This window comes from Agelaius tricolor, unplaced genomic scaffold, assembly GCF_023055355.1.
Source record: "Agelaius tricolor isolate 1412-34295 unplaced genomic scaffold, bAgeTri1.0.p SCAF_14, whole genome shotgun sequence".
NCBI classification, from domain to species: Eukaryota; Metazoa; Chordata; class Aves; order Passeriformes; family Icteridae; genus Agelaius; species Agelaius tricolor.
Genome location: NW_027269274.1, coordinates 17,245,927 through 17,262,495, shown reverse-complemented (window position 1 = coordinate 17,262,495; position 16,569 = coordinate 17,245,927). Strand labels below are relative to the sequence as shown.

At 44.0% G+C, this 16,569-nt stretch overlaps 2 protein-coding genes across 2 annotated transcripts in view; one reads left to right on the top strand and one right to left on the bottom strand.

The window, feature by feature from the left end:
* Nucleotides 1–11,338, top strand: part of CENPP (centromere protein P) — a 115,054-nt gene extending 103,716 nt beyond the window's left edge. Inside the window, exons 7-9 of the mRNA XM_071440009.1 lie at nt 9,192–9,271; nt 10,920–11,011; nt 11,205–11,338. Of these exons, the coding sequence (XP_071296110.1) occupies nt 9,192–9,271; nt 10,920–11,011; nt 11,205–11,326 (294 nt within the window). The 3' untranslated portion in view covers nt 11,327–11,338. The remainder of the gene's footprint in view (nt 1–9,191; nt 9,272–10,919; nt 11,012–11,204) is intronic.
* Nucleotides 11,339–11,351: 13 nt separating this feature from the next.
* Nucleotides 11,352–16,569, bottom strand: part of IPPK (inositol-pentakisphosphate 2-kinase) — a 30,112-nt gene continuing 24,894 nt past the window's right edge. Inside the window, exons 11-13 of the mRNA XM_071440007.1 lie at nt 15,817–15,919; nt 15,260–15,339; nt 11,352–14,320 (exon numbers count right to left, since the gene is read on the bottom strand). Of these exons, the coding sequence (XP_071296108.1) occupies nt 14,095–14,320; nt 15,260–15,339; nt 15,817–15,919 (409 nt within the window). The 3' untranslated portion in view covers nt 11,352–14,094. The remainder of the gene's footprint in view (nt 14,321–15,259; nt 15,340–15,816; nt 15,920–16,569) is intronic.

The window sequence follows — 16,569 nt, the reverse complement described above, 5'->3', positions numbered from 1 at the left end:
GGCTCTGGGTATGGTTTATAACCATGTCTTGTTGAAGGAGAACATTGGTGTGGTTTGGTTTTTTCCCAGGATCAGACAGACTTTGCCAATCATTTTTATGATGATTTCTCTCTGTTCTTCACATTAAATGCTGCGTGTTCCCTTTCCTTTGGGAACTGGAGGAATCATCAAATGGCTGGAGAACAAGCAGAGTTATTTCTGAAACACTGAGTTTGTTTTCATGATACAGGACGAGGAGAAGTTTGGGGCTGGGGGCAGAGATGGGCTCCCTTGTAATTGCTGTTGTACCAACATATCCCATGTGCCAGACAATCCCAGCTTCCCTCTTGGACACTCCCTGTGGAAATGCTTGCACAGGCTTTGATGTCAATGATCCCTGTGGGTCCAGCCCTGGATATTGTACTTTTCTATTCTTTATTTGCTGCTTTTTCTGTGTCTCATGGCCTTTGCTTCTATTACACAACATGAATTGTCCAAGGTGGAATAACCTGATTTTGTTTCAGTGAGTTGGGATGTTTTATAAGGTCCATTCACAGCAAGTTCTTGGGGAACTGTGTGTTATGGTATTTTTGTCTCATGGGAATTAGCAGGAAAGATCCTGTGAGTGAATAAGGATTGAACAGTTAGACAATAATTCTGAATTCATAGGGAAATGCTTGAGATCAGAAATGTGATTTTGGAGGTCTAGGAGCTGTACAGCTACAATTGGAATTCTTTTAAGAGGTTTTAGGAGGCACAAATATGTGCATAGTCTAGACAGTGCTGCTTCTGCACTGGCAGGGGCAGCTGCAAGAAATGTTAATGCAGGAGCCAAGTCCAAAACAGGGAGGGGGAAATAGGAAAAGCCAAAGGTGAAGAATATGCTGGAGGCCTCAGATAATAGAGCCCAGTGTGTTTGGGAGGAGTCATCCAGAGGTCTTTCTACAGTGGAAAAATGAATATTGAAGTAATCCAGAACTGCATTTTAAACGTTATGATGCTTGCCTTTCTTCTCGAGTTTTCCATGGGATTGTCTGGATATCCCTTACAGTTCCTGCTGTGGTGCTGGGCCTGGCTTTGGGAATGGAGACTGAGTGTTACAGCCTTGGTTTTTATATGAGCTGGGGGTAACTGCATGTTTAAATCCTGGGAAGGGAAACCTTCCTTTTGTCTGTTGCTTAAATTTCCTTTTTCTTGAACTATTTTTACTCAAGAGGGTTGAGGGCTCCCTCCTCAGATGTGTCTGTGTGAAAGGCTGGGAAAAGTTGGTGCTCCAGGATCCAGGCTGCAGCAGGCATTATTCCTCAGCTTCTAGGACCAATCTCCTGCTTTGTACACAAGGAGAACTTGAAACATTCACCACGTTTGCACACAGGAATGTTTGGGTCACTTTATTTTCTTCAAGCTTTAAAAACACAAGAGAAATGAACTGATGTCTTAGGAAACTGAAAAAGGAGAAAGTTTTAATATTAACTACTTTCCTTTCAACTGGGTTTCTACCAGAACAAAACATATTGTTAGCAACAGTTTTGAAATGTTTCTGCAAGGCCAGCAATTGAAATTCAAATTATGAAATGCCTGAAGTTTGCATTGAGAGTGAATGAAATGCACTGGCAGCTGCGCTGGTATTGTCAGTGAGTGCTCTTTGTGTTGTTGCAGTACCTAAGCAATGAAACAAATATTTATCCACATGCATCACACAACATTCCTGGCAGTGCAGCTTTGGCCTTTAGGAACCAAATAAGGTGGAGCATAAGGAGACGTTTTTGCCTGGCAGCTGCCTGTGATTTCTCCTTCTGCATACACTAAAGAATTCTCCTTGCTGCCCTAAATTCTTTTCTACTCACCAGTACACTGATATTTGAGTCAAAATCCTATTTGTTGTGAGAGATTTGGTCAAAAGTATCACAAAGTTTGCACACATACAGTGCTAAGGTTTTCAGTGTTCCTTATTTTTGCTTCTTTTTGGTTTTTTGGGGAGGTTTTTCAGCTTTCTTATGGAAGTCATTGAGTAGATCAAAGTTTGAGGATAGGTGACCAATTTTGCAAGGCTGTTATTTAGCAGTGGATTGACAACTTTACACTCTCACATCTACAATAATTCTAAATTGGTGAATCTCTTCTGGCAGATTTGTGTCTTCTCAAGAATATTTCCTGTGTCCCTCTTGTTTGTGCTAAGGATGTGTTTGGAAATGTGAAATGTGTTGTTGACAGCCAGATCTGAAGGGCTGTGTTTGGGTATGACATGAAAAGAATTCAGTGGGTTCAAAGCTTCCAAGATCTTTTCAGCTGGACTCATTCCTGCTCCTGTTGATAGCAACAGGCACTTCAGCACTGCATGCTAATATTTATTTTCACATAAGCAGCTGAGAATTGTAAATAACCAGACAAATGAAAGCTACTGGGTGGCAAATTTCTGTGGAGTCTGTCCAAAATGTAATGTTTTGTAGAACCATTAAAAGAGGATGGATGTCTTGTGGGAAAGATTTCAGTGTATCTGCAGTATGTTTTATAGGAAATATAGGTCTATAGCTTCACTTTTGACCTAATGCAAGCGTTAAATCTTTTTGTAAAGCTCAGGAAGAATAATAGAAATAGTGCAGAGGTGTTTGTGAAAGGAGGATACACATGGACATAGCCGTGCATGTTAGAGGAAAAATCTGATTTTCTGGAGGCTGGTGGGTGATTATTGTACGTGTTCAGGAGGAGCTGTGCTGTAGACTCTGCTGTTCCTCTCTGAGAGCAAATCCAGTGGAGCTAACACTGGGGCACAGCTTTATTGGGGTGCCAGTCCCACAGGGGTGTTGGGGCTGTGCTGTGCCAGCCCAGGTTCCTCCTGCGTGCAGGGAAGGGCAGGGCACAGCTGCTCTTAGACACCCACAGGACAGCACAGGCAGAGTCTGGCAAAACCCTCTCTGCTGTGGCACACTTTGCTCTAAGTGACAGATTTACCTCTCCATCAGTTTAGAGCTCCTGGTGAGAAATGAAAATGGTATTTTGGATGTTCCAGGTGGGTCTATGGACATATCTCTCTTTACCAGGTAAGATGAATTTGCCCACACAGAAGCAAATAACTCTTCAGACCTTCAAGAAAGATTAAAAAACCACAACAGTAAATGATGAACATAAGCTGAGTACTTTGTTTAAAACCTTTCTTTAATCACACTTTTTTAAAAGTAAATATCTAACCTTGAGCTAATTTAGATGAACTAGATGTTCTTCATTGTGTCCTATGGTTTATTTTTTAAATTAATCTGCCTACTTGGGAAAAAACTAACACAGTGTTAGAGCCAAGACATTAACTAAATTCAGATGCTTTTATTTAGGTGATGTTTAAATTGTGCTGTCTGAGTGAGCTTGATAATGTAAACTACAAAGGCAAGTTGGGCCACATTTGATAATCAACTTTTGTGTGGTATTTCAAATCCAAGTTGCTTTGTGCAATTCTGGATCCTTTTATTGAAACATCAAAAAGGCTTACAGGGAATCTTGCAGCAACTTTTATACAGAAAAAATAAAGATCTGTGAGGTATCTTGCTTCTGTTGTAATGGAAGAAAACACAAACTTGGCTTAATTTGTCTCCTAAAAATGCCTTTCCTGCAGTCTACTTCCTTCAGATTATTGAAAATTTGGCTCACAATTCTTTCTTCACAAATTGTTGGTGCTTCATGCTGCTCTGCAATATGACATCCTTTTTCCTTCCATCGTTTTTCATCTCTCTATTGTCCTTGGCTGCTCATCATCTCTTGCTAAATTCAACATCTCTGCTGACTTCCACACTGTGCTGTTGGTGAAGTTTATCATCAAGAAATATTTCATTAGACCTAGCTGCAGAGGGAGGGCAGGGCACTCAGAATACAACAGAATGGAAACCAATATGTCAGTAAAGTCGTGGAGGAAGAACAGAACTGCTGAGCTCTGCTGCTTTTCTGGGTATTTCCCCCAAAATAAATGGCCTGGGGCAGTGTCAGTGCTCATCCCAATGAGTTCCTGGCCTTGGAGCTTGCCTCCACTGCCAGCTCAGTGTTGAGACAGTGTATTTCAAAATTTAAATAAAATGCCAAAAACGTCCAAGAATTTTAAGCTGGAAAAATGTAGAGCTTAAAGTGTTCATAAACTAGTGGAGATCTTTTACCTCAACAATTTTAAAGAGAAATACTGGAGAGAAGATTTGTCTCTTGCCCAGCAAGAAAAAAGTGGAAAAAAAAGCATCTGCAGCCTCTGCATTCCCTGTTTATTATCTACCCCTTCCTGTTCTTCCTGAGGTTTCATGTTCATTTAATTCTATTTTTCCTCACAAAAATAAACCTCCAGTATGTATTTTAATTTATTCCCAGTCTGCTGTAATTAAGTTGCAGATAAACACATGGTTGCCATATGACAAAGTGATATTGAAAGGAAATGAGACACAGAATTTTGTGTACTCAGGCCTTGGTTATGCTGGGTTGGCTCTTCTGTAGACCTACAGCCTAGATCCAATTAGGAAAAATACAAAAATTATGGAAAATTATTGGTCACATTGTGAGCATAGTGACAAACTGAATCATGTAAACTCATGGGAGTAAAGCACGAAAAATAATAATGTTATGGAAATATGGAAGGAGGAAAATAAATGGCAATGGAAATAGAGCAGGGGCCAGAAAAGAGAAGCTGTAATCAAGGGAAGAGAAAAGGAAAGAAAGAACAAAGCAGAGGATTTCACTGGCAATGAGCACAGGCCCTAGTGCGACATGAATTCTCCCATTTTCTGTTGTTTTAAGGTTTATCAGCTGTTGCAGACTCTGAAATGAGAGTTCAGTGTTGTAGTGCTTGGTAATTGTATGGTTTCAGATGTGTTATTGGTTATGTGGATCATCTGATTGATTCCTAACTGCTGTTATCTTCCATTTCCCTATGCAATATTGCACAGAGACTGAAACAGAACTGATCAATGTTTTATTTGCACATCAGGACCCATTCTTCACCTCTGAGATTTTGAGGAAATCCTCCAGTCCCTGTGGGACGTGGATTTGTTTGTGTTTCAGCAGGCCTAGCCTGGGGGCTGGTGGTCAGTGCTTGCAGGTTCATGTGCAGGGCTGATCTATGGAGGCAGCTGCAAGGGGAGCAGTGACTGAAGCAGGGGGTGCAGAGCAGTTTTTATCCAGTAACCAACCGGCTGTGCCTGTGCTGCAGGAGGGAACCAGGCGTGTCCTGAGCTTGGGAGGGGTTCTGGTCAATGTTTGCAAAGATTTGCCCTGGCCAGGGTGACATTCAAACTGTTACTTACAGAGTCCCAGGATGGCTGGGGTTGGAAGGGACCTTTAAAAATCCTCTCATCCCACTGTCCCAGGCTGCTCCAAACCCCATCCAGCCTGGCCTTGGGCACTTCCAGGAATCCACAGCTGCTCTGGGACCCTGTGCCAGGGGCTCCCCACCCTCCCAGGGAATGATTCCTTCCCAGTGCCCCATCTAGCCCTGCCCTCTGGCAGTGGGAAGCACTTCCCTGCTCTCCTGTCACTATTTGCCATTGTCAGACCTTCTTATAGGCCCTCAAATCTGCTCCCAAAATTCTCCTTTCCTCTTCTGAAAAGTGAGGCTTGAATGCTGGTTGTGTCACTTGTGATTTTAGTTTTAAAAGCAGAGGACTGAGCCTGGCTGAGCATGGGGGGGTGGGCTGGGACTGCCACGGGTACAAAATCACTTTATCATTTTAGACAAAACCACTTCATCAATTTGGACAAAACCGCTTTATCATTTTAGACAAAACCACTTTGACCTCGTGCCATTCTCGTCCTTGGTTCCGCCGGCGCCGGAGGTTTGGGTGGTTGGCATCACAGGGATCACCAGCAGGACTGCTTTGCTTGAGGAACTTCCCTCAAGATGGGAAGGTGGGAGCTGTATTTATTCTGAGACTTAATTACGAGTGCTGAAGCTTCATAAATCCAAAATACAGTGTTTCTGTGGGGTGTAATTTAGTTGAAGGGTTCTTGGTTTCCGCTCTTGTAGTTGCACAAAGTGAGAAACTTCCACTTTTTCAATGTGCCTTTGTTGCTTTAGTGAAATTCATTTTAAAAATTACTGGTGTTATGGCTGTGTTGGGATTTGAAGCCTTGGTGCTCCCAGCCTTGTGTGATTTCAGTGGGTGATAACGTGGCCTTGGCTGAGTAAACCATACAGAGAAATCACCCAAATCAGAGCCCAGTCAGAGCCTCCTGGGCAGGTTTAGAAATTGCTTCTGCCTGTAGAGGAGCTCACAGTACCATAACTCTTTATGTACATCCTTCTGCCAGAACAGCAAGTCCAGAATTAGCAGTAAAAGGGAGCTGTTGTCCCAGCTGGGAGCAGTCGTGTGTTTTCTTGCTAAGTGGGACAGAAGCAAATTTATCTGCTTTTATCTGGTATCTCTCTTGCCAATTTTGCTTTGTATTTGTAGCTACAGCTTTTAAGCTGAACACATTTATAACATTTTCCTTAGCAGAAAATTGCAGTTCAGCTGCAGAATAATCTATTTTGTTGAGAAATAGCTGCTCCAAGTGTATTCCCTGGGATGGCTTGGTGTGTGTGTAAACTCTGTCCTGGGAGCAGGGCAAAGCTGTGCATTCCATCACCACGGTCCCTTTGTGGTTTGAGGCTGTTCCTGCTTGAGACAAAAGTTCCCATAAGATTCCCTGCTTGGACTCCTGAAGGAGCTGGAAAAGCAATTTCCGTCTAGGAGTAATAATAGCTTGGACTTTTGGTTTTGATCATAAGCTGACATTTAAGAGTCATCTGAGGAAAGATATTTCTTGATGAAAGTCAGGTTTTGCTTGATGCAGTTGAGGCTGATCCTTCCCATCTGCTCTCAGTCCTCGATGGGATCTCTTTCCCTGGCCTCGGCTCTGCTTTACGAGATCCCTCAGGAGTTCCTGACTTTCCCAAGAGACCTTTCAGTGGCTCAGCTCATTCTTTACTCTGGTTTTATTGCTCAGCTTTTCTTTTCCTCAAGGAAAATTGGAAAGCTGCTCAGCAGAGCAGAGGAGGTGGTAATGTGGTACCCAGGGAGTGTTTGGAACTGGGGATCTGCCCATGCTCACCCTGAGCCCGGCTGCTCAGATCCCCACGTTTGTCATTGTGGGATTCAGAGCCTGTTTCAGTATTTTCTGTGTGGAATTGAGGCAGATTGCGTGACTGCATTTCCCAGAGTTCATTCCTGGACCTGTCAGTGTTTAAGGTTGCCGCTTGATGCTGGGTGTGGTGCTTTGCTCCTGCCCCCGTGGGTGTTGGTGGAAGGTGGGAACGGCAGCCGGGATCCTCGCACGGATCCGGGGCTGCCTCAGCCACTGCCGGGGCTGGGTTACAGCAAACAGGGATGTAGGTATTTGTGGTTTGGCTTTTGGCGTGTTTTGTGGAGAGCTAAAATATGACCTTTCCCACTGAGAAGCTGGATTTTATCCCAAATCCTGTGAATTTCACACAGGATTGGCTTCTCACAGCATTCAGGTTGGTTGCCAGAGCCCCAGCACTGAGGGAAGGCACAGAAGGGCCCTGGCTGTGTGCAGAACTCACTGGAGCTCCCTCTCCCAGGTACAGGGAAGCTCTGCCACAGAAAATCATGCACTGGGCTTTCCTTGAGTTGCCTCTGGCTTCCACAGAACATAAATACCCCCCCCCCAAGCTTTGGGGGAATGTCTCAGCTGCACAGGAACTCCTGAGGCAGCCCTGGAAGGATTTCATTTTGTTTGGCCATTGTAACTCTTATCTGGTTCCTGTGATCTGTTTTCTCTGGTGATTGCCAATGTCTGGGTGTGGGTGGGTGAAGTGTGACTCAGTGTTCAGCTATGGGATACTCGGGATCCCTTGTCAATGAGGGATGCACGAGCTGAGTTCCAGGTAGAAGCTAATCCTGCATTTCCAGCATCTACAGCTTGGAGCTAAAGGATCCCTGGATCCTCCCAGGCCCCTGACACCAGGCAAGGAGAGGCTCATGATGGAAATCAGGCAAGGGTTATTGAGGAGGAAAGCCTGGAAAACTTGTTTTGTTATCAAATGGGCATAATTTGATAACAGGGAGTAAAGCTGGAAGAGAATCCCTGCTCTGCTGGATGAGTGACCTTTGATCTGCCACACTTCTGACCTGGAACTGCCCTGCTCAGTGTCCTCCCTTCGGTGTCTGTGTTCCCAGCATAGATCATGGTTGTTATCCTCACAGTAAATACAGTACTGGACACTGGGTAGAAATTAAAATGAGCAAATTCCATGTGCTGTATGTCATTTGGCATCCTGCACAGCCCCCCTTCAGTTTGTCAGAAATTCCTAAACCAGAGCAAGGTCACATCTGGTAGCAATTTTGCTCTGCCAGATGAGGCGTAATCCCATAAAACCAACCTCATTTTCTCCAGTGCTCTCGAAGCTGAGCTCTCCTGCTCCTTTTCCATAAGACCTGCTGCTTGTACTGGGAGCTCTGTGGAATAAATCAGCCTGGGAGACTTTTCACACTTTATAAACTGCAAGGTTTGGAGCACAGCTTTGTGTCCAGCACACGAGGCAGGACAAGCAGCACAGCCCTGCAGCCTGTGGCTCCATTCTGTTTCCTTTTCCAGCAGCAGTCCCTGCAGGATGCTGTTCCTTGGTGCTGGGGGTCTGTGCATGCCCCATTCTCTGGGTACCCCATTCAACCTGCAGCATCCATACAGAGCTGGGAGTGCTTTTAAAAGAGCTCTAAACTTCTGAGGCTTTCACAAGACGTGTGGAACACATGAGATGGACTAACAAAGTAATGGAGCAACCATCAACCTTTGCACATTGTAGTAACTGAAAATTATTCTCAGAAACATGGAATTTTAATAGAAGCCAGTACTTTTATTTTGATCGTGTTGCTGTTGTCCCATATTTTACTAACATTGGTTATTTTGGTACTTCATTGGCTTAATTACTCTTTCAAAGCCTTGTGTGGAGCTTGGTGTCCATCTCAAACCAGAATGTACCAGTGACTTGTCATCCCTCACAGAGGCAGGGGGTGACATGGTGATGTATTATAAGGTATTATTAAATCCAATTAACAAATGTAGTTAAAATAAACATTTTCTTTCAAGATTTCCTGGGTTTTATGTAAGGATCTTTAAAAAAAAGATCAGGTCAGAATTTCAGAGAATGAATACTGTTACTCCTAACTTAGTGCAATCCACTGTGGCTGGATAGGAACCACCTTATCTGCTGTGATTTTTATTAATCAATTGAACTTTTTTGTTCACAGGCCAAGTATCCGGACATCGTGACCCTTCCAGAAGGACTGCTGGGAGATTTTATCATTCTAAGGAACCCCAAAGTTCCTGGGTAAGCCAGTAAATGCATTTCTGTTTACACAGGTGAGGGATTGCACAGGCAGGGCAGCAGCCTTGTGCTGTAGCTGGGCTCCTCCTGTGGCAGGAGGTGCAGGGATCCCATCCCAGCAAAGCTCAGTTCCTCACCTTTGGCTCGGTGTCCTGCCATTGAAGAACAGAAGGAAAAGGGCATTTACTGTGCAATGGAAGCAAAGCAGCTGTGGCTCTACTTTTCCATTGGTTTAGAAGGAAATCAGATAAGGAATTATTACCTACCAGGCACATGGGATTTGTTTGGCCTCTCCATGAGAGATGTTCCAGTACATTTGGGATTTTCAGTAGGGGGAAAAAAATCCTTACAGTTAAATGTAAGGTGGTGTAACCATCAGTGTCAGGAATTCTGTAAGGGCCAAGAAAAGCAACTGTTTTGTGACAGGATGAGACCATTCCCTTCTCCTGTTACACCTTGCTTTAACATGCTTTCATTTACATGGGAATAAGGCACAGCTCCCTTCATTATGTTTGTGTGTAGAACTAGCAAACAAACCCTAATAGATGATGCTGCTTCATTCAGCCAAACTTGCCCTTTAAAACTAAATGCTTTAACTTGGGGGTGCAGGAATGAATTGTTCTTAAACTATCCCACATAGGGTAGAACTTGCTTCATTTTACAGTTTCTCCTCGGGTGGCAGGTGCCAATCCCATTACCCTTATTCCCTCTCACCCACAGTCATGAAACACAGGAATATAAAAGTCATTTCAGTGCCTTGGTAGAAAACAGACTGGCATAGAAATTTGTTTGCAAAATCCCAGAACAAGCTGTGCACAAATTCCCAAAGGATTTGTAAAAATGGAGTGGCAAAAGGCTGACAAATCACATTGGAAGGAAACTCTTAGAGTCATGATGGGTTGAACACCACTGAGAAAGGGACCTTGCTCCTCACAGTGACCCACTGTGCAGACAGCTTTGCATTAGGAAAGCCTTTCCTCCAGTAAGGGAGGTGAGGGTTGGAGGGAACAAAGGGAGCTGTAAAGCAGCAGCTCTGCTGTGGATCTTGTTCTGCACTTAGCTCCTGCCTCACCTTTCCCTTGGGATGGTGCAGTGATCCCATCCCACTGTGCAAGCTGGGAATCATGACTGGCCTTGCACAACCAACACTACTCCTGAAAAAGTAACAATGTTGTTCAGCTTTATTTCTTTTTTCATTAAAAGCAAAGTGCAGGAATGTAGGCCTTGGACAGATGTCTACCTGCCATTAGTCTAAAAAGGCCATGAACAGCAGGGTAGCCCTTATTCCAAACCCAGCACATCACCAGTTATGCCAACACTTCTGACACAAGTTTCCTGTTCTCAGCACCTGATCTGAGTGTAGATATTACGTGAGTGGTAGAACCAGGGGACACTCAGTGCTCTCTCTCCTTTGCTTTCCTCTCACTTTTACTGCCCTGTGCAAGTCTGGATGTAGCCAGAGCCTTTCCTTGTCATTGGATTGATGTGTTCCTGCTTCCCAAAGCCAGAGATGGTTCCTTGCATCGCGTGAGGTGAATTTTGTTGCAGAGCACGAGGTTGAGCCTTGTGACTTCTGCACTTTTGGCTTTGAAGGAACCTCAAAGGCAGCACCTGGGTAACCTCAACTGCCTTTGCTCTGCACCTGGAACAGGTTTGAATTGATGATTGTCTGGAAGATCCATCTTGATGAAGAGGGGACCACTACACCTGTCCTGGACCTGCTGCCCAAAGTACCAGAGCAAGGTAATCTCAGTCACTTCAGGGACTGTTCCTGAACTGCCAGGCCCTGGTTTTGGCCATGGAACTGCAGCTCCCAGTTCAGCAGCAGCTACACTTCACCTCCTGTGCAATCTCCAGGGGCTCACAAACCCTGTGTGCCTGCAGGCTCCTGCTGCAGCTGCTGGCAATAACCTGCCCTGCTGTGTTTGTCCTGCAGTGCTGGAGCAGAGGATGAGGAGGGTGGAGAGCATCCCCGGCAGCTTCCGCAGCGCGCTCCGGCTCTTCGGCATCGAGGCGACCCTCGAGAACCTGATCCACGTGCTGGGCTCAGGACAGTGAATGCCAGCATTGCTTACACCAGGTAGCAATTTCAAAAGTAGTTTTAATTAAGATATTGTGTTACACGGTCTGTAATTTTATTGAATATAAACATTAAGTTATTTTCCATTTAGAAACCATACTCATAAAACATGCTATCTGTACAATTATGGCACGTTATATATAAATTGTCATGACATGAAAATAAATACAGCCATTTAAATACAAAAATGCCAAATAAAATAGTTACATGTACAGAGTGATTTCATTATAAATTTATCTTTCTGAATCATTAATGTACCAGAGTGGTTTATCTTCTTAACATTTTCTAGATACCTGGAAATTGTTAAAAGGTCATGCACTGTCAAAATCAAGTCCATAAAAATCCAATTCATTTCACAGCTCTGTAAAAGTACAGTGATTTTAAAATGACAAAAGAACAGTAAGAGACTCCTAGAACAAAGAGTTAAACAGCTTTCTCATTAAATTAGGGTGGAAGAAGACAAGTTGAAGATTTCAAAGACATACAATGCTAAAAAACCTGAAGGTAACTGTATGAAGTAACTTTGTTCTACAATGTGTGTTGAGACAGCGTTCATCTAACCCAGAGGAGCCCGTGACACCCCTGGGGACAGGTGAGCCAGTCACCTCCTGCCCCCTGCAGCCCTTCCTTTGCATTTCTGGCTTCAGGAGGAAATCCTGACAACACATTACCAAAGCATCACTTTTCACACATTCACCCCTGAAGAAATACAACAGATCAGACAAATGTCTTGCCTCTCCCTTCACTTCCATCAGATGTGCATGAGCACATCTGGGAACTCTCAGAGTTTGCAGGAGTTCCTGCTCTGCACTAGCACTGCACCCCATGCAGCCATGGGGAAAGAGGTGAAGTCTGAACTAAAGCAACAGCGTGTTTCTAATCCCATAACTGAAATCATCCACTACTTGATCACTGCAACGGTCTCCCACTGTTCTGGTAGGGTAGGAGAAACTGAGAGAGCAGAGCCTGCTTTCTGCCAGGCTCCATCAACACCAGAGATGGGGTTTTGATGAATGGCAGCTCTATCTTGTCAGATAAGGCAGGCTCATTTCAAGTTTGGAATCCAGTACTCAGGCAAAATTCCTTCCTACTTCTCCACTGACATGGAACTGGTTGAGCCAGTTTTGTGTAACCTTCAGTTCATCTTTAGCTCCCTCCTCCTCCCCTGAAAATGAAACTGTTTGCATATGAATTGTGTGTAAAGTTACAGCATAAAAACCTGGAAACTTCCCAGCTGTGCAGGGTCCTTCCTTCCTCCTGGAGTGTTTCTGGATTTGTAAGGAGCTCTCCTCCTTCAGGTTTTCTTTGGGAAGAAGGGGTTATTCCTGCTCATTGCACTGCTGTAGTCTCACATCTCAGGCCCTGCCCCAGAAGGGCTCCTGGCACTGGGTGCCAGCACTGCCAGCTCAGCTCTCTGGCACAGGGACAGTGGTGGCTCTGTGTTTCACTTTTCTTCCTTGAGTTGTGCCAAGGTACAGGGGTCCTATTTTTGAATTTCAGGTAAAGTGGAACAATTCAAAGGTTAAAATTCAAATCAGTTTTTAGGACCCTGAACACCATTACTGGTAGGCACAGGCTGTATCCAGGTAAGAGCTGTTCACTGGGGCTGGAGGATTATCTCTGCACCATTCAGGGGCTGTGATCCTTGAGGGAAACAGAGCTGCAGATTTTATCATTGCCCCTCAGGTTTGGACACAGCTCAGGATCTTCCCCAAGGATGGCTTTGCTGCAGCAGCTCCCCAGCCTTCAGCTGCACAAAGCACTGCTCATCTGCAGCACTGACACAAGCTCACCCTGGCACAAGACTGGCCCACTGCAGGAAGAAAAATGGGTTCTGTCACCTTTTTCCTGTGTCATTACAGCAAAAGAGCCTGAAAGCAGCTGCTCATGCTAGGCAGTGTGTGGGGCATCAGTGTAATAGTGCCAACATTTGACACAGCTGAAAGACCTGAAATGAATTGTAAAACTCAGAACATATTCTTCTTATAGCTCAATTTAAATTAGGCAAGAGCAAGCTGTGGTTTCACGTCCAATAGCAGCATATAATGTATAGAGTCAATAAAAACCAGCATGGCAGGTGAGTTAAGCCCAACTATCATGTAAAACTCAAGGTTGCTTACCTTAACCCTTTGCACTTTGTTTCAGAAGCTTTAGGTAGATACAAGGTGATCACACAGCTTCTGGAGGCAGCCTGGTGTTCCCAGTCCATGCATTAGTACTGAAATTTTCTGCAGTGCCAGGGCAGTTCCACAGAGCAGCCCTGCATGGTTGCATTTCCAGTGGATTAATGCTGAAGTGTTGTACAGCTTGTGCCAGAGCATTCCCTCCTTTAGTAGGGAGGAGGGAGACTCAAAGCACAGGGTCCAAGGTAATTCTCTTGTTAGTAATTAGGCTTTCTATGTTAGTGCAATACTTCAGGAAACCTTTAATTCTGTGCTCTTTCAATTCTAAGGAAGTAGACTTTTCACATTAATTTGATCTGTCCTCTAGGTCCAAGGTATGGCACATTACCTGTTCTGTCACATTAAATACATTCATTAAGGTTATCTAGCAAACATGTGGCTTAGTGCTATCCCAGCTCTCTGAGAAGGCATCACCCATTAGAAATCATTTCATAAAGCAAAAACATTCACAGCTGAAAAATGCACTGAACACAACAGAAAAGGGAAAAAAAATCACCATAACTGTATTCCAATAATCTTTCACTTTCTCCTGTGTTTGAATAAAAATAACCTTAAGGGAACGGTTACACTTTATGGAGAACTAATGTGCAGTCTTCATTCTCCTTGAAGAGGTTGGACATAACTGGGTCCTCTTTGGCCTGTACATTTTTCAGGTAATAATTGACTATTTCACCATCGAGTTTGTACTGGTGGGGGATGCTTTCATAGGGCTTCAGGTCCAGGTCCAGCACAGAAACAGAGAAAGTGAATCTGGATTTGGATGTCAGTACCACAGGTCTTTGCTCAGAGCTGGAAAATAAAACCACATTGCACATCTGAGTCACTGAAACCAGGATTTGTAATTTATGTGTCCCTTTACAGAAGTGACTCTAATGTTTATCTTAGAACTTTTGTGGGAGCCCAAGAAAATAAACTGCAGCTAATGTAGCACTTAGGAAACTCCAGCTTTACCAGTCCTGATGGGACCTTGCTGGCACCTCTTCATTTTCCTTTCAGTATTTAGCAAATCTAAGCTGTTTCTAGGTGCTGCATACAAAGCAACAGCCTTATTAACAAAAAAGCAGAAAAGGGACTGCAACTCCTACTGAGCTCAAGGTAATAAAACATTTGGTGTGCTGTCCAAGCATGCTAAGGGATGGAGGAGTTCTGAAGTCAGCCATTGCACAAGTCATGTCCATCACTAACACTGCACTGGAGAACTGCAGGACAAATGCAGAAAACAGCATTCTCTAAAAATAAAAGGGCTCTGGTGAAGCAAAGCCCCCTGCAGAAGAACAGATTAGCACTGCTGACACAAACCAAAAGGGATAACATTGAGGCAAAGCCCCCTGCCTGACAGCCAAAGCTCTCACCTCTTGATTATTGCCTTGGCTTTGTTCTAACTAGGCCATTAAAGGCAACTCAGCTTGAAAAAGCTCTCCTATGAGAACACCAAGGCAGAAAAACTGCACCTAGTTAAAACCATCCAGAGCTACTATGAACAGTCAAACCAAAGTTTAAGGAGGGAATAAATATAAAACTTTTGATCTTTTTGATCAAAACTCTTTAGAAAGAGACATAAATGTCTTAAATCAGAACGATGCTAAAATGCTCACAGCCAAATATTTGGACACACCCCCCCACACACATCCCACACTTTTTTAAAGTGATTGAGGTGCCTGAACAGTAAAAGCATCCCAATTTCTAAACAACTGGAGCCATTCCAAAGCAGGTACAGGCAGCTCTTACCATTCATCTTGCAGGCAGGGGGAAAGGGCAATCATGATGGAGCAGTCTTTAGCAGTCATTGCTATTCTGTACTGCTGCACCTGTACAACAGAAAATAACACACATTTTCTCTTAGATTGTTGTTTTCCTGAGTAAAGCATCCTGTTCCTTACAAAAAGCAGCACTGCACTCCCTGTCTTGGTATGTTGGCACTTTAAGAGCAGGAAATTCTCTCTGGAACAGAAGGTTGGCAGGAGCAGGTGCTTTTGCAGCATCCTGTACAAGAGTCAGGTTTATTTCCTGCAGATCATGTTCCTAAAGGCCAAACAGCACCAGTTCCTGCAAATGCTTCCTCAGTTTAAAAAGTAAATAAACAGTTTTCTTTTTCTCTCAGGAACTGGTGCTACAAACTTGTTTTTAACTGCTTCTGCTATAAAGATGAACCCTGACACAAGGAAGCACTTTAACTGCACAGACCCCACAAACCAGCAGTGCTGCCTCCATCCATTATCCAGCCCTTTCAATGGAACAGGTTAATTAACACTGACAGACCAAACCCCTCAGAAATTGAGAAGTACCTTTGTTAATGCAAATGCCACTGTCCCATCATCTTCCAGGGAAAGGTCCAGCAGCTTCTCATAGAACGCTTCATTGTAAGGTCCATCTATCTGTAATGTACTTCTAAATAAATATTAAAAGAAGATTTACAGACAGCCAAAATGATGTGCTGGTTTTCAGTGTGATCTTTCCTCAGCAGCCCAGACACTCAGATTAGAACAGCCCAACAATAACACTGATAAACATATCCAGTGTTAACCCACTGCCAGCCAACATCACAACACTCCCTGCTATTCTCAAATCACTCGAGATTTGCTGCTGCTTAGGATCTGGGTTGTGTGGGGTTTTATAAACATTAATCATTCTTAATCCACTGCCAGCTCTGTATCACTGCAAAATTATGGGGTTTTTGCAGAAAAATGGGTAAGTTTCAAAATTTGTAGCAGTCTGCAGGAGCTCCAGAAGCCTTGCTGAAAATACATATATAAGAAATATATAATAATATCTTGATATCTATTTTTATATGTATATTGTTTTGTACATAAGAAGTATAAACTGGGGGCAAAGGCATATCTGACAGGGCCCTGCTCCAACATCATGTGCTAATGGGGGTGCCCTGGGCTCCTTCTTTCCCCTTTTGAACAGCTGAGCCCTCCCAGGGGAGTCTGTCCCACACAAACCCCCCACAGATCCAAGAACACATTTTCCAGTGCTCTGCACAAGCAGCAGCAGCTCCTGAGTGAAGCCAGAGTGCCCTCGTGTGAGCACAGGAG